Source organism: Ochotona curzoniae, unplaced genomic scaffold (assembly GCF_017591425.1).
Source record: "Ochotona curzoniae isolate NIBS_2020 unplaced genomic scaffold, NIBS_Ocur_1.0 contig_2210, whole genome shotgun sequence".
In the NCBI taxonomy this organism is placed as follows: Eukaryota; Metazoa; Chordata; class Mammalia; order Lagomorpha; family Ochotonidae; genus Ochotona; species Ochotona curzoniae.
In genome coordinates, this window is record NW_024465369.1 from 54,726,852 (window position 1) to 54,750,643 (window position 23,792).

A 23,792-nucleotide genomic window follows, 5' to 3' on the forward strand; every position below is an offset into this window, starting at 1 on the left:
TTTTAACCCCAATTTTCAGAAAATTTGAGGAGACAAAGAATCACCACTGACTTGTACCTTGTTTAACCATCCACCATGCATGATATTTATTGCGTGTCCCTCTCACCTTGGTAAGCAGAACTCTCTGTCCACATCCCTAAGGAAGGCTGTGACTCCCTAGTGCAAATTTCCTGAGAGCCCCTTCCTTCGGCATGTGCCAAGAATCAAATCTTGGCCACTTAGTGCTCTGTGTTCCACATGTGAGCTCACGACGCATTGAGCAGCCGTGCTAACTGAGATGGATAGCCCTGTCAAACAGGAAGCTGGCACACCAGGATACAAGCAGTGGGATACAATGACCTTTACATTCAGAGAAAAATATCCTTAAAATGGCATGAAAAGTTTATGGGGGAAAGGGAGGGGTGATTCTTTTATTTCATTTAGGCACATAGCATGAAATAAAAGCAACGGTGCCCAGGATGCAATTTGCTCGGGATCAAATCCTCAATCTCTCATACAAGAAGGAAAGTCGTCGCAGAAAGGAAATGAATCACCCTTTATCACACTGCTTTGAAAGCATCAGACTCCTTGGAGCAGCTACAGCAGTGAACCCAGACTGTACCAGCACTGCAACACAGATGCTTTCACACCGCAATAACCCATCCGGCTCAACCTGATGCAGGAAAGTCTCCTTGACCCACCCTGGTTTCAGATGGGCTGCCTTCCTAGTGAACCGGAAGTATAATTTTAAGAAGCAATGATCTGCTTACCAAAACAGAGTCAAGAGCTTGAGAATTTAAACTTTGTGTCTTTGGTGACCATACAAGTAATTTTTTTAGTTTATATGAATGCTTAATCTCTCAGAGCTTCCTCATCACAAATGAGGAATAAACGGAAGTTCTGCTTGAGAGCTCCTAGAAATTGTATGAAAAACTCAAAAATAAACAAAATAAACAACAAAAAAAAATTTGGCACACATGGACATGTTAAATAAAGCTGGTAATATAGAACATTAATACATAAAACAAGACCTACAAGGTGTGTGTGTATATATTTCTCTCCATCAGTTATAACCTTAAACTATATAATTCAATCATTGCAGCTGAAAGACAAGGATAATAATTCCATTGGATAAAAAATTTATTTTGCGTTATTCAAGGTTTGGGGTCATTTTTGTTATTTGTCAATTCTCTGACATAAAAGAACAATGGGTTATGCTTCAGAATGAAACAACAGATGCTCAAAATGAGCTCCCCAGCGTTGCACAATAGGCACTAAAATAATAACACAATTTTAATAATTAATTAAATAGATTAAAAAATTGTTTACAAAGACACTGCAATTTTTTTAAATGAATGGACCACATCAGAGTTACAGGAGAGTTTTCAAAGATACATAACAGTAAGATGCGTTCATTTTTTTTTCCTGTTTAATTAAAAGTTGACTGTAAAGTACAAAAGTCATAGGCCCAAAACAATAAATAAATTTAGAAAGTTGAATCAGGCAAGGTGGGAGTCAAACCTCTTACCACTGGCCTTGAAATGCCACGTTGCTGACTTAGAGAAAATGACAGAATTATGAATTCTTTAAAATGCAGGTCGATTTGGGTAGTTCTAGAGGTGCTGATCAAATGCTTCCCAAAATAACAAGAAAATAAGGCTGCAAGAAAAATTTTTTGATGCTCACTGCCTAAGAAGGATGCTAACTTAACATTTCTCCGTCAAACCTTTTTTAAAGAACTATTTCAGGGAACACAGGAGGCCTGGAGGGGAGGAGGGGTCTGCGTGATTACCTTGAGCCTGGGCAGCAGAGCTGTGGGAATAGCCCAGGGCCAGGAGTGCCGTCTCCACCAGCTGGCTGAAAAGCACGTCTTTTCGCACCAGGACGAACTCAGCGTGTTCTTCTCTGTTGTCATATTCAAGAGAACCGTCCAACTGCTCCACCACACAAAACACCGGAATCATCAAACCTGCAAGGACAGAATGCAAGAGTAAAGCGCAAACATTACCCAGCGAATCACAGTCAGCACAGTGAGAAGGAAAGTTATAAAAGTCATTCGTCTGTGATCAGCAATGGTTTAGATTTAACAAGCCTCTTGGGCCTAACAGAGAGTCCTGGGTTCCCCCTCTGCTGGTGCTGCACAATTGCCCAGGGCAGTGGCAGAAGATCTTAGAGGCCAGTCCTTCAACCCAGGACACCTCTGAGTTGTGTGTTTCAAGGTGATCTTACAGACCTCCAATCTTTAAGGTCTATAGGTTTATCATGAACTGCTAATCACCTCCAGTATTTTCAGATTAAATATGCTCTTGCCTAGAAATGTATTTCATAACTTCCAGGTGTCAGATACCTAGTAGACAGGCATTTTGATCTCAAGGCCTAACGTGTTGTGTAAATGTGTGTAAGGCAATCAATAAAAAGTTAAAGAAGTGCTGCCTGGTGCAGGCATTGTAGCACAGAAGTTTAAGCCACCACTTCAGCGTGCTTACATCACATCTCAGAGCATTCATTCAAGTCCCAGTACCTGACACTTCCAATCCACTTCCTGTGAATGCATTCTGGGAGGCCACCCATCATGGCCCAAGCAGTGGGTCCCTGCCGCCACATGGGAGACCAGGATGGAACTCCTGGCTCCTGGCTTTGGCCTGGTATACATACAGCAGCTGCAGGCAATTGGGGGCATGAATCAGTAAATGGGAGATCTCTCTGCCTCTTCTCTCTGTTTACACTGCCTTTCAAATAAATGAGTAAATCTTAAAGAAAAAAAAAAAGCAGTGACTCCTGTGTGTGTTTTTGAAAACTTCTGATAAACAGGTCATCAATTAGACTGAAAATATCCTGATCAGAAAAGTTTTAACACTTGTGTCAAAATACACAAACACAAAACTTCATCTCTTTTAAATCATTATTTTATACTTCAACACCAGTTTTGACTGAAAGGGACTATCTTTTCTTGTGTTTGCAGAGAAGAGAAATAAACTACCCTAAAGTATAAAGCAAATTAGTCTAGTTGAAAATCTGTTGAAATCTGTTGTCACTGAAATATTTCTCTGCTTTGTATCAAAGTGTGAAAAGCTAAAAAATGTTTAATTCACCAAAGATTTTTTTAACTGTTTTTTTTTATTTTTAAAAAAGTCATACAGGCACTTAATCTAAACATAGCCAAGACAGAAGAAGATCAAAGTTTCACTAACATACAAGTAATAAACATGGACTCTGCCCCATGTAATTCACACAATGAGTATTACAGAATAAGGGTCTGTTCTGGGTATTCTCTTGGTACACAAAAACCCGCAGTACAAAGGATGGGTTAGAGAGACGGGAGGTGAGGAGAAAAAAGCCACTTGACAATCAAAGTGAGACCCCTACGTGAGACAGCTGCAGGGGAGTATGGTCCCTGACACAGAGCAGCCACCGCAGTCTGTGCAGAAGCCTCCAGACTCACTCTAATCTGAAAAGCAGAGGGTAGGAGCAGATACTGAAAACCACTGGGTCACAGATTTAGATTTTTGTTCTAAAGATAATACAATGGTATAACTGGTTCCCATGTGCTAATTATTATTATTAAAGATAATAAGTATTGGGTGTAATTATTAAATATTATTATTAACAATAATAATACTCATTAAGAATCGTTATCATTAAAGATCATGGTAATTATTATTAAGACTGCACAACAGTCTAACAAGTCACACCATTCCCTACCTGAGATAGCCATTGACTCAATGCTCACTCTTGAGAACAACAAAGCCACACCACTGTCTGTAGCACATACACTAGCTGCAGTATAGATTTTTGGGAAAATACAAGTGGACTGATTTTCTCACATAAAGAAGATTATTTAACCCTGCCATATGATGCCTTATGAAATGTTTGAAACTGTGACCACTGCTGGTACACGAAACTCTTATTTCTTCTGAGTTTATTCCTAAATATATTTTTTAAATGGAATGAATAATATATATTAATTTTTTCCAAATTGTTTCTATAGTCATTCACTTGTCTCGCATTTATTCACTGAATAGCTGCTATGTACCAGGTATCACCTGTGACTCCACAGGTACAAATGGGAACAGACCTGATTGTAACCCCTGCCCTCAGTGAAGCTGAAGGCATTATAAAATCCTCCTAAGCAAGCATAAAGGCAGTTTATGAAGCCCATTCATGAGAGTCCTTACCCGCAGGCAATAGCCCCCATTTAGACCTTTTACCTCTCACATACTGGTATATAATCTTTGCCCAAGGAAGCAGGCTGATTTCTACCTTCAATGATTTAAGCATAAGCACACTTAAGGCCATGCAGTGCCATAAGCTACTTCACCACTAATACCTGTGTGTACATAAGTTTCGATTCTGAAATCCATGTTCTGTTCCTAATGTCAACATCTGAGTGTCACACATCTGGGAATCACAGATAAGATCTTCAAATGAATCCAGTTGCTCCATAAGCTATTATGTGTCCATTATTTAGGAACCATAAACCTTTTTCAAGTCTATGATCAACTGAAAAAACTTAGAACCCTATACATTCTAAAAAATAATTTTAACAGCTAAATATGCAAAAAATATAAAATATAACATGAAAGCCCAGGGATCTGTAACACATACCAACTTGCATCCTGCACCTGCCAATGGCTAAAATATTCCCTAAATTTTTAGCTCAGTGACTGAAAGCAATTCATTGAGAAGATAGTAGTAACTGCTTAAAGTCAAACAGAAAGCGCCAGCATCCACCCCCATAAATATCATCTGCTTTAAAAAGGGAGACAGGATTTTGACATCACTCATAAAATTAAAACAAAATATCAATAGGAAATGCATGATGATAGGATTTCTTCTGGAACTCATATACTTAAATATGAGACAATAAAGATACCACAAACAGGTTACATTTAACCTATGGAAAAATCTACCTCCTTACCAGAATTTGGCCAAACTAAACAATTATGGTTTTTATAATGAAGCACAATTTCTAAAAAAGAAGAAAAAACAGGAAAAACAGATGCAATTACTGGTGATAATGAAAGAAGCATGAAAAATAGCCAAACAGTTGAGGTCAAGTGTGGGAAGAAGAAAATTAAGGCATAGGTTTAAAAAGTCTTTAAAAACAGGAAATTCCCAAGGAAAGAATAGTATAAGGAGATGAATGGAAAAAATATACCCCCAAAATGAGATATTTAGACACTTGGTCCCATCACTCTTTTCGGGCAAAGAGTAAAAAAGAAGATAAAAGTGACAGTAGATTGAAAGATAAGGAAGGTCTCTGAAAAGCACAACAAAAAATAAATAAGAACAGGAAACATTTGTAAAGAAAAAACACCAACACGATAATTAAAAAGATTATTATTTGTGATGAAAAAAAAAGCAATGTAAAACAAAATGTATTCACAACAAAATGTAGAAAATAAAAAAGAAAATCTCTTGCCCTAACCTGAAGTCTTGAGCTCATGACACTACTTTTCCTTTATTGTAGCACAGACCCATTTCCAGATGGTCAAGTAGAGAACTTTGAACCTTCTGAGGGTAAGCCTTCTAAGCCTTTTACAGCGGCAGCAGGTAGGCAGGTAGCTGAACTTGGCGGACCAGCACCAAAGCTCAGCTGCTTCCTAAACATCAAGAGCTGTTCTGGCAGCTGAGAGAATGCTGATATCATGAAGACAAAATAAGCCCGGAGCTGTTGTGATACTAGAAAAAAATGCATTTTTCCAATTGTCATTAGTGCTGATGACAATTAGCACTTTTCGGCATGACGTTATTTTTGAAGATGAGCACATATTCATAAAGAACTCACTGCTTTTAATGCCATTCATGACAGCTACGTGGGCTAAGACACGGGAGAAGCGGTGAGATGTGACAAACAGCACAGAAAAGACGCAGGCTATTCTGGGGTCTAATCCTGATCCTTGCCTGTGCCAGTGATCTTGGCTAATGCATCTGATCATTCAAATTCCTCCTAGGTAAAATGCAAATAACAACAGCCATGTCACAGTATTGTTGTGAGACCTAGCCAATGGAATATACTCAAGTTGTCTCACAGCTCTTAAACAACAGAATCTGTTTCTCTTTTTTCAAAATCAGTGGGAATGCCATTTTACAAAGAACAAAAGAGAAATCAGTAATTTTACTCAGGTTCTGTAAACAGAGCTCATGACTTTTACTGAAAAGCATTTCTTCAAAAATAAAAACACTAATTATTAAATGGCCTAAAGATACTAATAGGCATTAAAAGGCCTATTAAATAATGGCTTGGGTGGGGAGGGTGGAAAAAAAAATAATGGCTTGAAGAGTTCATTCACTGCATCCCTGCCGAAGAGGTGATCACTGCATATCATTCTTGCACTGCCGCTCCCAATGGGGCAGATCTCAAATGAAGATGTCTTACAGTATAAAATATACTGTGAATTTTAATAACTTTGGACCAATAAAAAAATTAAAAGCAAGGTACCATGAACATCTTTAAAAAAGATTATATAGAAATAATACCTCTGATACACTGAATTACATAATATACATTATTAAAATTAATTTCACCTGTTTAACTGTTTTTTTAAATGTTTCAACTAGAAAGTTTTCACTGCCACATGAGGTTTGTACTGTATTTTCTGTGAAACAGTACTGCTCTAAGCAATTTGCCAATGCCATCACAAACAACAATTGTTCTCACACAGGATAAACTCTTGTGAAATTGACACTGAAAACTGTGGAACCGTCATGAGCATTTCTTAGATGCCCCTTGGGATACCCAAAGACATGAACCCTTCTGACTAAACCCCAAAATCCAACAAGACGCCTTCTTTGCATCATGAAGCAAGTGGTAGGCTGTTGTTGCTTTCTTTAACACGTTAGAGCGTCATCTTTAATAAGGAAAAGGCTTTCTGTCCTACAGGAAGCACCCTACCCACGGGCTATGAATGTGAAACTGAGGAAGAGTATTTTCCAATGCTCTGGACGTTGAAACTGGACAATGAAAGGCAAAAGCCAGCCCAACAACCTGGCGACTAGATGGCAAGATATGATCAGCTTCCAACATAAATCTCTCCTTTACTTTTGTTACATTTTTAAATTTATCTTGACAGGCAGAGAGACAGAGGCTTTCCATCTGCTTGTTCCTGCCCCCAGAATATCTGCAATGGCCAGGGCTGGCCCAGGCAGAAGCCAGGAGCCCACATCTCCATCCGAGTGTCCCATTTGGACAGTAGGGACCCAACTACTTCAGCCACCACCACTGTCTCCTACAGTCCTTCCAGGTAGAAACTGCAATCAAGAGGAGAGGAGAGGAGAGGAGTGCCTTGGCCCAGGCACTCCAGTTTGGGACACGGGCCCAGGAGGCAGGGTCTTAACTGCTAACCCAACACCGGCTCCTCGATCTCTCCTCTCCTAGCTCAGCACTTGCCATAAGACACCTTCATTTTCCTCTCTCATCGACTTCTCTACATGTACCTTTTAAGAGGGTAATTCCTATTCCTGTCTAATAAAGAAATTGAACTTAAGGAAAAATAAGTTACATGCCCCTAAGAAGCAGGGAGAAGTTAAGAGCAGTTTGGGTTATCTAATCTGAATTTCAAGCATGGTGCATTCCTAGAAGAGGGATACAGCACTCCACCATTCATGCCCACAAAAGTTTAAGAGCCTGGGGCCTGGCACGATGGCCTAGCAGCTAAAGCCCACCTTGAACACGCCAGGATCCCATATGGGCACCGGTTCTAATCCCAGCAGCTCCACTTCCCATCCTGCTCCCTGCTTGTGGCCTGGGAAAGCAGTCGAGGATGGAACAAAGATTTGGGACCCTGCACTCGCATGGGAGACCCGGAAGAGGTCCCTGGTTCCTGGCTTCGGACAGCATAGTACCGCCCGTTGCAGCTCACTTGGTGAGTGAATCATCAGAAGGAAGCTCTTCCTCTCTGTCTCTCCTCCTCTCTGTATATCTGACTTTGTAATAAAAATAAGTAAATCTTAAAAAAAAAAAAAAGTTTAAGGGCCTGGCCTCTTAGGAAAACACCCTGTGCCCCCCTCTCCCCGCCATGTCCAGTGAGTGTCCTGCTCTGCAAGGAAATTCACCTTTGCCTGCCTGCCAGCTGTCAGGTGCTGGGTTTGGAGGATCCACAAACAGTTCCTCCCTTCAGTTCTTGACAAAGGTGCACCTGAATGGCCCACAGAAGGAGCCCGGTATCCAGCCTCCTCCCTGGTCACTCTGTCTACTTACCCACTCTGTCTCCGGAACTGCCTCCTATCGGCAGGAGCCAGTGGGACAGGACAGCTGGCCAGCCTTTCTCCTCTGCTCTTTCAAAGGGCCCCTGAAAGGAAGGCAGCCACAGCGCCCACTCCTTCCCAAAGCGGCCTATCCTTGAGAAGGTTCTACAGCTAATAAGAGATTACAAAGCTATAGGGCAAAACTTCTCTTATCTGTTCTTCCTATAAGGCTAAACCTGGAGGAAAGAAAGTCCTCTCCCAACCCCCCAGCACCCACCACAATAAACAAATCCCAGGAAAAGCCCTTTAGAACACTTCAGCAAATGCCACTACAAACACCAAGTAGCATCAACGCCTTTCCCAGGACCTTGAGAAGAGGACTAGCTTCTCCTATTGCAAACTGACTAGAAAAGCAAGGCAGCATATTTGCTGTGTAAGCCCATATCCTCTCCTCTCACAAACACACGTTCACACACACCCTGAGTTACAGACAACAGCAGGAGTAACTGGCCAAAATTAATGTCCAGTGCTTTCTTACAGCATAAAGGCCAGGAACTGTGACCATAAACAACCTCGTTGGGGTTCCAGGCAAACTTTCAAAGTACAGTTTAAATGGTTATAGTTTAGCTGTCCCTAACCTCCTCGGATATAAACTCAATGAAAAAAAAAAAGATTCTTCAAAGGGAAGAATTTCAGGTAGTGTCACAAATATAATAGATACAAGATTTGCACCAACGTTGGGGGAAGAAATAACACAAACAATACACAAAGAAGGCATCCAAGGGCCCATGGTCAAATGTGTGTCTCTAGGCTCCCTAAGTTGCTCCAATTTCCAACATTCCTTCCTGTCCTTTTCCTGTGAATGATCCAATCACTTGTGCCTGCCGTTGGCTTGTTTTTTCATCTAACTCTTACTGTAGAGGAGGCAGGAGCTGAGACAGAAGCAGAAGAGCACCAAGTTCTGGGTGGTTCCCAGGAGGGGGCCTGTAGTCAACTCTCCAATGATGAGGGAGGGAAATTCTTGCTTAAAATAAGTATTCTGCTTAAAATAATTACTCTAAGGTCACACACAAAACTATATGTGCAATCATTCAATTGCATGTTCATCCATGATACAGCCATCTGTATGTCAGGACCAGAGCTTCAAGTGAGGTTTCAGCAGCAACACTCCCTGATGATTCTCCCACCATTTGTGTGTGTGTGTGTGTGTGTGTGTGTGTGTGTGTGTGTGTGTGTGTGTGTGTATGGGGAAGTTGGGGATACCTAGTGCAAGGGAGTAAGAAATGATGACCAAAAAATACTGACTCACAGAAATCTCTCTAATAAAACCAGATGCACTGTGCATCTCCTGAAGCAGATCTTGACTGAGAGAATAAACAGGCCAGGGATGCAGATGGAGAGGATGAATTCTTGGTCCTTTCCCACAGATCACCTCACAGGCTCAAGGAAAGGAGGTGGGCTGGGGCCTTCCATGCCTCTTTCAGGCCTGTCTCCTCTCCTGTCCCTGCAACCTGAAACTGCCTGAGACTGCCTGAGACTGGAGGACAAATGCTCTTCAGTTATAGAAGTTTAGAGGCAGGATCAAAGAAGCATGGCAGTTTGCAAAATGGGATTTCATGGGCACACAGGAGGCATGCTGCGGCAACCTACCTAAACATGAAAGCCTGAGCAACACCCAGAAACTATGCCACAGGACACCTGAGCCACAGAGCTGAATTCCCTGATGTGTCAGGAATACGGGGCCTCTGTCAGGCATCATGGAGAGACTCACCTTTTTCCTTCTCATCTACAGCTGGACTTAGGTAAGTCTTCTGCCACGACACTACCTACTCCCACACTGGCCCCCACAGCTGACCTCTGTTGGAGCCAAAATATATGTCAACAAAGTGCTATAACTCCAGTTAGGCATTAATCACCATCATTAATTGGTGGTGCCAACTCTGGTTTTCTCCCAGAGCTCCCCAGCTGTCAGACTTGTCCACATCACATTGGTCCTCCTGCACTGCATTCTGCCTCAGCAGACAAGGAAGCTGTCTAGGAAATGACCAGCACATGTGGATTCAGGCGCTTGCAGTGTGTGGATGTCCAGAGCGGAAGCGGGCCAGCCCACAGGACTCCGTATGACCACTGTTGACAGGAACAGTCGGTACACTGCCATGGAGGTATCACCGAGGATTGGGGTGTGACTCAAAGTGAGGTGCTGCACTGTGCCATATGAGCACACAACTCAGGAGCCATGGGCTTCTGTGGGCCGCCCTGCCCGTGTCCTGCATTGACGCACCGCAGCATCTTGGAACCACAAAGAGACAAAATGCTTACTGGCCCTGAAATTTTAGAAAAGAATATATTTAAGAAGAATTACAGAAAAGCTTTCATGTCACAGAAAAGTTCAAACACAGAGCTTATTTGCTAAAGGAACCTGTGTTGAAAACCAAATTCTTGAGGCTCCTTTTGCAGTATGTTAAAAATGTATATATTGATAATTCTTACAAATGAATGGCATACTAGAAAAAAAAATTTTTTAATGAATGGCATACTAAAAATCACTGTGCCATAATTTATGAATACCAGGATTTCTTCTCTGTTAAGTGAAATTTTATTCTGGAGGATTCTGAGAGGATAATTTTTAGAATAGTATTTCTGTGGAAATGCAGCTGCATTTTGCCAGTCAGGGCCTCATGAGTCAAAAAAAGGCAGTTGATAAAAACTGTCTTTATACTAACATTTGCTTTACAAGCTGAGGTTTTAAGTACGGCCTGAACATTATTTGATTTAATTTAAACAATTTAAAAAAAAAAACTTGATTAATTTCTCCAATGTCACATTAAAGACAGGATAACTCTACTACCGTTCTCTAGCAAGGAATTAATAAAGGAATCAAGCACTCAGCTCTCAATAAGCCTAGACTACCCAGATTTCTAGTGGGAATACTTCATAGCACAAGCATGTTTTCTTTGGGGAGTTTAACTCACAAAAATTATTAAGGATTGAGATCAAACACTGGTGTAAAGCCTCCAAGGAAATCATACTAGAGTGGGAAGATTTTTATCAAATAAAAAAAACTGAAAAAGCAAAGTTTTTATAGTGAAAAATAAAAGGCTTTCTCCCTCACTGTAAGAAAACACTGCCACTGATATTTAGGGTTCACATAGCAAAACGGTTACGGATACTAACAAGAAGCGTGGAAATGATCACTGTGAAACGAGTATAGATTTCACAAAGCCGAACCTAAATCAACAGGCAACCATCACCTCTCTTCCCCAGCCGCTAAATCCCACCCCTCACTCTCCATCCAGCTCCCCAACCACCGCCTCCCTAGACAAGCAATGGCAGCCAAGCCCCTGAAAGGGCTAACAACCAGACGTGGAACAGAAAAGAGCTGGAGGACGAAGAACAGCAAAGTCAGAATCCTGGTGTGTATTTTCCAGTTCCCTGGGGGACACTGAGGTCTCTGGCTTGCAATCTGTAGGATATTATTATTGTGAGTCAGATCAAGCTAATACAGCCCGTCCTACAGTCCGGGAAAACTGGGGTCTGACGGAACACTCGCCACACAAAATAGTTTAGGTATGTGTGTACCTGCGTACTTTAGAACAATCATTTAAATATGAAAAGGAGCAGAGGCAATTACTACATTTTTATTTTTCACACTTTTAAGACATGCTCTTCACACTATATAATTTTCAAAATAAAATGTTAAATATAAGAAACAAAGAGACTAAGTCAATGCACAGAAATCTACAGAAAATCTTATTTTCATCCTCAATACGTTTATTCCAAAGCTTTCACCCCAGGCAAGGGAGGACTGTCATTCCACTTTTTACTGCCTTTGAAAAGTGTTACCAAAGCCTAGAGTAACTGATTTATCTCCTGAACAAAACAAAACAAACAAACAAACAAAATGGAGAAGCCTACCTTTTTAGAAAACAAAAAACCCTGAAGACAATCAGAACATTTTAAATTGTGAGAATGGGTGGGGGATTTTAGATTACAAATATCTCAGTCTCACTCAGGTCTCCTTTCCCCCTCAGAATCCCTTGGACAAATTCTTCAACTCTAAGATAATTTCTGAGCAAAAAAAAAAAAAAAAAAAAAAAATCAAGCTTTTCAGTATTGCCCCTCCCTGCCAAAGATCATAGCTTCAGCCCCATCCCAATCGTATCAGTTCAACACACAATGACCAACAGAGAGCTCAACACACTCTAACTCAAATTCCTATTGAAGAGAACAGGGTTTCCTTTAGGGTTAACCACAAGGCATAGGCTTAAGGCCGCTGATGAACTCCAGTGTGGCCAAGAGGCACAAGCAGCTGTCTTAGCACCATCCCTGCCAGAGCTGGATCAAGAGGCTAAAGAGACTATACATAAGTTAGCAGGAAAATGAGTTCATTTCTCTAGTTTGTTAACAGAAGTGGCCTCGACAAACAGATATGTTTTCAAAGAGCAAGTCTTGTGTTTATTGTGGATGAGAGACGGCTTCACTGAGTCACTTCTCAAAGGAAGAGAGCTCGTCTCAGAAGCAGTCCTTGCTTAAAAAGAGCTGTCTCTCTCAAACGTGCTTTCAAGCTATACATCAATCCTCCATATAATTATGTTTGACAGAATATAAGCTCTTGGCAGTTAACTTGTTTACAATAAATGCTTAGTTTGGGTACATGGACTGTATTTCAGTCTTACAAATATCAAACATAAACCTACAACAGTCTCATTATGGGGCCGAGAATTATTTTGCTATAAATCTTTTTATTGGGGGACCAAGGGAATCACTTTGCAGCTTGTTTTCTACTAACTGCTTGGAACAGTGTGAAAAGAGGTACATGTACACTCTGACCCTGGGCTAACAGGAATTCTATACATTTCCAGGGGGAAGTGTTTATTATCAGCATTGAACATGCATGTTCACCCCCACCCCCCTGTTTCCTCATAAGGCCAGGAACACACATGAAATGAACAGTCCTTACTGAAGTCCTGGAGTTTTCCTATCGTTCTGTTTTCTCCACTAAGTCTCTCGGGAACTAACGATCGTTTGTAACAGCATTGGCAGACTTTCAATGGTAAGCTCCAGTTTTGGGGGGTTTATAAGGTGGCTGTAAAAAACGTGCTTAGGGCTCAAACTTGCCATATGAATGGGCTTGTAAACAGAGTTAGTTTTACTGAATATCATCTAAAGATTCATTTGAGAAGCAGACCAAAAAAAAAAATCAGGATCACCTTATTTAGTCTTGCAAAGTGGCAGTTACCTGGGTCTTAAACATGTAACAACTTCCCATCCAAGAGAACAATGTGCTCTTATTCTACTCCATTAATAATAAAAGGTGTTTGATGTTCTAAGACCGAATCTTGTCCGCATGAAGCCTCATAAACGCAGCCCTTCTCTGCTGCTTAGGGCTTCTATCCCTGGAGCTAAGACTAGCATTCCCAACACCTGCTTCTCCAATGGGACAGTTCATCACTGCAGGGCGCCCCCACTTCTTTTTAAATTCTCCAATGATGACATTATCAGATTCTTACAATCATTTAACATTAGCACAGCATAAACACACCACAAAACAAACTTCAATACTCTGATTTTTCCTAAATAACCAATATTGGAAAATTCAGTCACATTATTACTTTGAGAGTAAAGTTTCTATTTCTTTCCTGTAGCAAACGTTATAGCTACAGATGACATGAAGACTTTTTTTTTTCAAATCTCCCAGTTTATTATAAAGAAAACAAGTAACTGACTTGTAAGTTTCAATGGTCACCGAAAATTATTTTATGAAAAAATATTACTACATGGCTTTTTTGTATACAGGAGAAACACACACACACACAGGAGGAGAGGATGGGGGAAAGGAGAAAGACACAGAAAAAGAAAAAAATATTTCCACTGCAGTATCACTTTACAGATCTTTCCTGTTAACATCAAAAGCACTGGTGTGCAATATGAACTAATGGAAAACTGTTCAATTCATCTGAGTCACTATTTTTTTTTAATTTAAGACACCTTTTAAAACCTTGACTATTTAATTGCTATTTATTCAGCAGAAGGAGGACATGGAGGTGATTGTATGAAAAAGAAAAAACACTTTTTTTTATTGTACAACAAAAATTCCCTGCAAGGCAAAAGGACAGTATGCCAAGTTCCACCCAGAATTAATGTTTAAGTTTAAATTATAAAGTCCAGAAAAAAACAGAACCACTAATAGACCCTTAAAGCTTGTGGCATTCATTGACGCTGTTAGGTTATGTAAATGTTAAAACTGAAAAACCCTTTGCTGACAAAAGTATTTTAACGAAGGCACTATTAAGTGGACTCTCTGGGCTGAATGAAAATTTTAAAAAGCTTTTTTTGGGCTGTTCGACATAAAATCTACACTGAAGGGAATGACATTACGACTGGGGCACTTCTGGGATTACGAGACCTCCACTGAGAAGTACTGCCTTTCTTGCTTCTTTCACTTTGCCATCCTGAGAAAGGATTGACAGATCAAAGAAATCTTCTCCCTTAGCCAAGCAACGGACACTCTCAGGCACTGCAGATCACCATGATAATCAGGGGACCTGGGCTCCCAGCTCTGCCACCACCCACCCAGGTTTCCGGGAGCTCAGCCGCACTAGCCCCCTGTCTCAGCTGCTGCCCTCCCATCTCCATGGTGCTGCTGAAAGCAGGACACCAGGCACTGGGAACTGGAGGCCCAGCAACCTAAGGGCTATGGATTTAACAGTCCCAAGGACAGTCAACTGAAGTTGAGTCCTCTGCAACTCAGGAGACAGTGCACATAACCTGAGCAGCCACGGCGACCCTGCCACACCTGGGTGTGTGTGGAAGAAGTGAAGACGCTGTGACTCCCTTCTCTCTCCCCTTCAGCCTGATTCGCACTGTCCGAGGAGGACAGCAGGCCCAGAGGCCACACCTGGGCCCACACCCAGGCCTTCCCTGCAGAATCTGTGCAGCGAGAGACCCATTCCTTATTTTTGGCTTCAACTGACTCAGGTTAGACAAGGTGGGAGGGAAAGGTTAGTCACACTTCAAGTAGAGTTGATTAGAACAGGATTTCCATGGCCAGACTGTCTATGAAAACAAAGTCGGTGAGCACTTTCACTGCCTCCTGGGGGATGCCCTCCCAGGGGCTCCTCTCTGAGCTTTCCAGCCATGAGCAAGGACCAAATGATCTCTTCCCAGAACAGACTGCGGATGACAAATACTACAGAACAAGCGAAAAGCACTCTAGTGATTCTGCGTCTTCTCCAGGCCTAAAAATTTGTACGTTGTGACAGGTCCACCTCATTTTTCTTAATGATGTTTTTATTATTCTTTCACTCAATTAAAGCAGAAATGGATATTGCATCTTCTGACTGTATAATTGTTATTGTAATCTGTTTTCGATCACTGCTTGGGAAATGGGTCCAAAACAACATAAACTCTCCACTGGCTCGGCAGACAAGTCATTTTCTTTTACTACGACACTTAAAGAGACATTTGTCACACTGCTCTGAGAGCATCCTAAGATTATGACAAAAAAAAAGTTCTTATTCTGTTAACAAAACTGTAATAACGATTTTTCAAAAACACTGCTATTTGAGAGTTCTGATGTGAACTCATTTTCCTAATAAGTCATTAAAATATCTCAATTTTGTTATTTCCCCATATGCATAAACCCTTGAAACAATAAAATGTTCAATTTTAATAGAGACCAGAATTGGGAATTCTAAATATATGGTTATTTTCGCGACATGCCTCTAGTCATATCCCAAGAGTCTTGGGCATAACATTTAACCAAATTTATTTTCTTTGCCAAGAAAACATTTTCTGATCTAAAAGAAAGAATATCAGTCATAATCAATTGTATTTTTTAAAATCAGATCCATACTTTCCAAACAAATATAAAAACATACAAAGAAATATCTTTGAAAGTAAGAAAAATGTATCAGTGTTAAATATGATGAGATTTACATTGTTTCTATGGAAAAATGTCTCAGTTCACCTCTGTAGGTTCTAAGTGCTTTGAAAAACACACTGGCGTCTATTATCTGCCCCTCCACACACACACACACGCACGCACACACACGCACACACCTGTGCAAGTCTTCAAGGAAACAAAGACAGACACTGGACAGCTGTGCACACTTGAGGAGGTGTGCAGTCATCAGTGGGCACCAAGCAGCTCTCCTGGTGTGAAACGGGTCCCCTGTTTTGATGAGTAAGAGTTGCCAGTGCTCTCCCTTGGTTTTTTCATCTTTGTTTTGAGGCTGTGCTACAGTTTAGTAACCAACAGTGAGCGCGTCCCAGTGATAAAACTAACCAAGAGCAAACTGAATCTGCCTAATACACTGGCACCTAACAGTAGCAGGAGCAACTCAAACTAAAATGTACTTGCCCAAAGGGTTTTATTATCCTAACGTGTCATAACCACAGATAAAGAATATGCTTGCCATTAGGCTGATACAGTTCAGTGAGAATTTTATGACAAGGATGAAATTCGTAAAATGTCTATTAATACATTTGCTACAATTTAGGCATTTATCAAACTGGGAACTAAAACATCTACTTTTTTTTTTAACATTTTAAAGGGACAGGCATCAATCAAGAGGGGGGACAAAAGGACACATTATAAACTCAACTGCCATAATTATGTATCTAAGGCGCATTTACTGTGTGTGTGTTCCTTCACCTAGTCCTTTTTCAAAAACACCTAGACTAAGTAAAACTTTGCAAAAGAGAAGCAAAAGACACGAAGTCATAGAAGGCAATTTCCAAGGCAACCTTTCAGTGCCATTTAATTACACTAGTTCGGCACAATTTTTAAATCACCTACTATTAAACCAGAAAACAATTCTGTTAATTAAGGAATGCATATGCTGATAAGAGTTTCATGATTTTGAAAACTCTACCATGGAACATTTTTTTACAAAACCATTCCAGCATTCCATGCTTACAGGGCTTACTTCTATGTAAAAGAAGAAGAGCAATAGCTGGTCTCTTGCAATAGAGCTAACAACTATGGTGGGTTTTTTTTAATTATTTTTTTTAATATAAATCCTCCACTGGCTTTTGTTTTAACCACACCTCATTTCCACTCGGGGTGTCTACTTACATACTGGAATATCCGTCACATTACCTTCAAGCAGTAGCATGATAAGCCCTTTGTATATAACAATCCTTTTTTTTTTTTTTTCAAACACAGGCATTTTCAAAACCTGCACTCTGAAAACAAGAGCTTCACACCTCTCCTTCGTGGCCCTGTCAGTGCTGCAGAGCCAGGGGTAACTGTCTGGGGAAGGACCCAGGCAGGCTCAGTCACCACACGGGCATCACTCACTTCCAAACTGCTATAAAGGAAAGAATGGAAACCAAAAGGCAAACTCCCTTCTTCATTTTTTGAGCTTAGCATAAAGGTCTCCTACTTGAAACCATTTTCAGCTCTTTACTTTTTTGTCCAAAAAAAAAAAAATTAATGAGCTAACATGTATGGGTTAGATCCAACGTTTCACTGCTGTTCTTATTCTTGGGGAGTAGGGGTGGGGAAGGAGGACTTGCTGCCAAAGCTTCTGAACAGAGAGTTTGAGCTGCTAATTTTCCGTTCACAAAATCTAAATTCCCCTTATGCATCTCACACAACTCATGAAATAATATGAAACAGTACTATATCACTGCAAATTGAGACATTTTTATCAAAATAAAGAGTGATGATGCCAACATTTCATTTGTCATTTCCCACTTGTCACTTTTCACTGACAAACTGTTAAACATACAACTTTTGTCAAATGCTCTGTCTTTAAGTATGTTCCAAAATGCCATTGTATCTCAGCATTCACGTAAAGAACATTGCAAAAATCATGATGCTATCGCATATCAGTTACTTGGGCTTTAAAAAAAGCTGCTTATTAAATAAGAGAACATAAAAGAATCTTTATTGATTTACATGCGTGCTAAAGAGAATGAAATTTGGCTTCTTGAAATAAAACAAACTCTGTACATATTTTAAATATCTAATGTGAGATCATTAAAGAAACTTTTTGAGTGGTGAAATTTGTCAATTTTATCTCAAAAGAAATGTTAAAAATTCTGAAAAATAGGTGTGACCACAAAAAAATCACATCTAGCCCTGTAATTTAACATGTCTTTTAAATATAAACTGTGCTATACCGAATTTTTTATAGACAGGAATAAAGCAGAATCAACAAATGTCACCGCTTTACACCTTGCCAGCTATACAAAATAATCACCACAGCCTTGCTGATTTCTCTGTTCTTCAAATGACTCAAACTCAAATTCTTAGCTAGCTAATAAATTAGTCCAATTTCCTTGCCAATAGGGGTACATGGAAAAAAAATATTCCAAGCAAAAAGAAGGGGGGGGGGGGAAACGAAGAATTGACATAATAGCGCAGAAAGTCCCAGTCCCTACAGAAGGGATGATACTGCTTATTTTCTTCAGGGGTTAAAAAGCAGCTGCCTTAAGGGACATCTCTGTCATTCCAACACACACACACTTGCATTTCACTGCACATGATCCTGAATATGTAATGGTCAGTGGGGTTTCTGTTGATGGAACATAAGGCTTCCAAAATTACTTGAAACATCAAATTACGCTCAGGACTCTGAGGGGCGGATACCCTATGTTCTGTTTAATGTGTATGTTCCATTGCATATATTTTTTTAAACCAAGTATATCTTTATTTTAATAACAGACCAAGGACTAAAAACACTTTAGAGAAGGGCTATTTTTCTACCTCAGCAAAACTACAGAGGACACGCTAAATTGTTGGATGACCCCAAAGCCAAAGTTCACTCTATTTAAAACATCTTCAAACCTTGTGAAAAGAAAATATGGACAGGAAAGGGAAATACATTCTTTCCTCCCAACAGGATTTCTCTAAGTCCTTCTTAGAAGCACCACAGTCCTCATCCTTGGACATGACCCTTTCTTCATTTCTTTTCCTCCCTCAGCTTGAGAAGTTGCATTTCCACATTTCTATTCACTCTGTGCATTTCAGTACACAAATATCTTTCATAGCTGCACTCCTTCCAAAAAGACCAATGTCTCTACTCCAGAGAATGAAGGCAACTCGCCTACCTGGCCTGCGTTTCTCCTCCTCTTAATTTGCAGGGAAATGTCCCACATGTACACAATTTAACTAGCCGTTGTTCTAGACAATATTCAGCCCTGAATGAGGTCCTGCCTCCAACAACCCTGCTCACTTTTGCCTCCCTATTTGAATACAACAGTGAGGATCGCATAATGGCTTTTCCCCTCCTTGCAAAAAGGACAGTTATGTTCTTGAAAGGACTGCCCTGTAGCAAGCAGGACAGATCTACTTTGGATGGGCTGGTTATAAGACCATTTCAGTGGACAGTTTCTTAATAAAATTAAATGATTATTTTTACAAATAAGTGATTTGAGGAATAAGAAACATTTTTTTCTAAAACTAGTAACTGAAGAATACTGCAAAGAGTTTGTGAGGATGGAATTTAAAGATAAGTTTATTGTGGTACACAAATTTTACGAAAATCACACCAGTTTTTTATAAGCCGTATTTTCCATAAACTTTCTGAAATCTTTCTGTGTCTTCTAAAAGATATTCCCAAGCTTTAAACATTTTTTTCCATAAAATCTAGAACATTTAACACCAAAAAGGTCATACCTAAAAATCATAGGAAAATGAAAAATCTAAGAAAGATTTCTGATGTTTAATGCCTCCTATCAGCAAATACACCATCTGGTATACTGAAGTGCTGTTCATTCAGCTTAAATAAAGCTGTCTGAAAGCTCTTCTGTGCGCCAAACAGTAAAAAGCGAAAATGCCTGTGTTAACAATGAACGAAACACAGTAATTTATTGTCATGAAAGCACCACTGGCCCACACCTTGCAGCAGGCGGGGGGGTGGGGACAGGACACCCTGGCTGGCAGAACTTTCATTTTATGCTGCAGGTTGCATTGCTAGAGCACGCCTTACAGCCTGTGCTGAGGGTGGTGGAAGAGGGTCATCTGACTCTGGTGTTTGAAAGTCTGTATAGTCTCTTCTTTTTCGAAGTCGTCCTATAGATCTGTAAGTTTTAATCAACAATTTCACAATATAAATTTCCCCACCATTAATCATCCTTTTTCGAAATACTTATGGAGTGAATTACTGGCTGAGAGGGGAACGCCAATTCTAGTAAGTGAATGTTACCCAGCAGGGATATAAAGCTGTCAACACCACCGTGCTCTTGCTTGCTCTAAACTCTCTCCCAGCCTGCCTTCATATGTTTTTTAAAGAGATATTAGCCTTATTTTTTTCTTCCTGAGGACTTTCCATAAAAGCTGACTGTCATATACATCTGAGCACTTTTATTTTATTACACACAGGCTTTATAACAGTGCTTGAGGACAAGCGAAAACATCCTAGAAAGTGTTAGAAAGAGAGCAAAACTGATCTTGTTTCCAACGAGAATCTTCTAAAGCTAATCACATTGTAAACAATGTACTAACTTTTAAGTCCCCTATTAAAACACAACCATGAAAACAGCGGTAGTGTGTCTACAACCTCCCAAGTTAAATCCAGACACTAAATTAATGCCCTCCTTTTATGAATACGAAGTTCTCACTTCACACACACGCACAAAGTCCCTCTCCGCAAAAAAAAAAAAAAAAGAGTAACCACAGCAGAATTTACTATTGCAATCAATGCATTCAGAAACATTTATTTGCCTCACTGCTTATCAAAAGTAGCAAGATCAATCGCTATTTTATTGGGCCAACAGTTCACTTAATGATTTCCCCTATTCCTGGGTGGACAGCTTTCAAGAAAAAGAAACACTAAAGACTGACAAATATACAGTCCCAAATTTTAAATTATATTTGCAAACACACTTATTTTATCACACCAATCTTTACAGCATTAACAGGACTGTAATATGTCCAAAAATGGTAATAAATGGTGTGGAGCTATAAGTATCTTTGTAGTTACTTATGCTTATTATATTACTTTACAAAACAAAATATAAATAAAGGGATTCATAGAGGTGGAAAATATAACATATTATATATTTATCCTATGATCCACAAAAAATAATTTTTCAATTATAAAGTGTCTCTAACTAGAAATATATTTTTTGGCCTTTTATTTTTTTAATTTAGAATGTACTTCTAAGGGGGTTTGGCTTTGCTCCTATACACACCCATATATATATGATTAAAAGTTAGAAATTGAATTATTAACATGAACATTTGGAAGCCATATAAACTTAAACCCACAAAATAATCACTAACATTCAATAACAAAATTTTGCCTATCAAAATTTTATATTCTAAGTATTGTGAAGTTCTCCAAATTATCCTTTTCAGGAAACAACCATGAAAAATCCACACATACAAACTGTTTTATCCACTTATACTATTAAGTATCACAAATGGTACATATGAAAATGCCATCTTTATTTTCTGTTTGGAAAACAGCTAAAGAGATCTTTGATATGACTAAAACCTCCAAGCAAGTAACTAAGGCAGGCTGCTGAAACGAAGCCATTATTCTTCATGGATACAGGTTGTCTGTAACCGACTGATATGAAGTGGTCACCTATGAATTCCAGTTTCTGAAAGGCAACCCACTAGCTAACACTACAGGTATCCCTACTCAACAGAAAGAGGCATTTCCTTTCATGGTTTCACCTGATACCGATGAAAACAAAAGCCACTTTCTTCAAGGGATACACACTTGTCAATAATTACATTCTAAAATACTTAGAGGTTTCTTTCCATTTAGTGAATTATATTAAGTCTTTGGAAAGAGACTGAATTTTTAGTCCAAGTTTTTCTTTGCTCATAAGGCCATTTTAAGAACGCTGTCTCCAAGGATTTTCAATGATGTTTCAATCAGACCTCAGCAATACTTATCTCACATGTGGATTCAACATATTCATGACATATTTTTCCTTCTTACATGCATCATCAATTGGGAAGTCCCAGTAATGGCTCCAGTCACAGGGTATTAAAAAGCCCTACTCTTGAAAAGCAGGTCACATTACTATCCAGTTTCCTTTTGCTTCATTAATTCTATTTTCCAGTCTTCAAACAGACAGATACCAGCCTGTACCATCTATGGCCAAATCTAATGTTTAAAACTTTGAAAGTTGGGAAGGGGAAACTTTTCAGAAAGTTTATCATAACCAGCACCAGGAAGAAACAGAGGAGGCAAAATAAGTAAAAGCAAAGACGTGTCATCTTGTAAAATGCTTGTTTTTAACTTTTTTAAAAGGAGGTGGCCATTTGCAGTTTGGTATTTAAAAACACACAGACACTTGAAATATGGGGAGAGAAACTTATCACTAAGTTTTGCCAGGGCTTTATGCCTTTCAGACAGGTCAACATGAAGAATTCTACTAAATAAGCTACTGTTAGAAAACGGAGGGAGAAATGCCTTAAGGTCAGAAAAAAAAACCTTCTGATTTACCCCCAAACACACCAAAAAAAACAAAAAAACAAAAAAACTGTAGACTTGTGCACTTAAATATAAGACATTTAAGTAAATAGCATGCAAACAAACTTCCACATAATTTAATGTTTAACTTTCTATCTTTTTAAAAAGAAGACTCCTTTTTCTAATCACTGAAAAAGGAAGTAGCTGCAGTAGCAAAAGCAAAACAAAACAAAAATTCTTAGGAATGGATACAGCATGTAGTCAGCAGGCTCTGCTGCCTTGAATTTTATTTTAACCTACTGTCCTGTGATTCCCAACAAGGTCACAAACGCATGCACAAACTCATAGACAAGAGCAGCGGCTATTTTCTAAGTGCCTCTTAGATTCCTGAGGATTCCTTATTTCCCACTTTGAGATATTACAGGAAATATTCGCAGTTGTCACTCATTTGCCTGGGAGCACCGTCCTAACAGCAGAGTCAAGCCAAGCCTCTTGTTCCAGCTCTGGGGTGCGCAGGAAGCACTACTCCACACAAACCAGAGTGCCTAAACTTCATCCCCACAGCCGACACTCTAAGGCAAGGCAAAAGAGTTAAAGCACTAAAAAGCTCTCTAGGAAAATCTAGAAACAGTTAGCTGGCTGTGACATAAACCTGCCAACACCTCAGCACACAGTGGCAAAGTGCCCAAAAAATGCCACCCTCTGGGTAAACCACTTTCTTGTTTCAACTCAAGATGAAGCTACCAGTTGCAGATGAGAGGCGACTAGAGCATTATTTGGCAACCTGGAGTTGACTTCCTGTAATCCTACACCGAGACAGCACCTAATCAACCTGAACCCTGACACCCGGACCATTATCACTGGGCCGCGGGCTGCGCGCGCCTCCCAGCTCTGGGCTGTTACCTCCCACGGCCTTGGCCACGGCGCCGTTGGGCCTCCCGCGGGCTCCCATGGGGCTGCCGTTCTGCTCCAGCCGGGCCACCTTCACCGGGGGAGGCCCCTTGACGTCGGGGCTGCCGCTCCGCCGGTCGGGGCTGTCCCGCAGACACGGGCTTTCGCTCCGCCGCTCCATGCTGCTCCGACTCGGAGACAAAGTTCCCACCGGCAGGTCGCAATAAAACGCGCAGGGACCTAGGGAGGGGGCGGGGGGAGGGAAGGGGGAGGGAAAAAAAAAGAGGGAAAACCGCTCACACACGTGATAGACGTTCAGGCCAGTGGCAGAGCGCGGCACCACAGCCACGC

At 40.2% G+C, this 23,792-nt stretch overlaps 1 protein-coding gene across 3 annotated transcripts in view; it reads right to left on the bottom strand.

The window, feature by feature from the left end:
- The window catches only part of SATB2 (SATB homeobox 2), a 173,189-nt gene that overhangs the window by 145,200 nt on the left and 4,197 nt on the right, over positions 1-23,792 (bottom strand). For 2 of the 3 annotated variants that reach the window (XM_040972159.1, XM_040972158.1), the window contains exons 2-3: positions 23,454-23,681; positions 1,772-1,948 (exon numbers count right to left, since the gene is read on the bottom strand). In XM_040972159.1, coding sequence (XP_040828093.1) covers positions 1,772-1,948; positions 23,454-23,622 — 346 coding nt within the window. In that variant the 5' untranslated portion in view covers positions 23,623-23,681. Of the gene's footprint in view, positions 1-1,771; positions 1,949-23,453; positions 23,682-23,792 lie in introns of those variants that run through there. The other variant, XM_040972160.1, reaches the window with a different exon arrangement.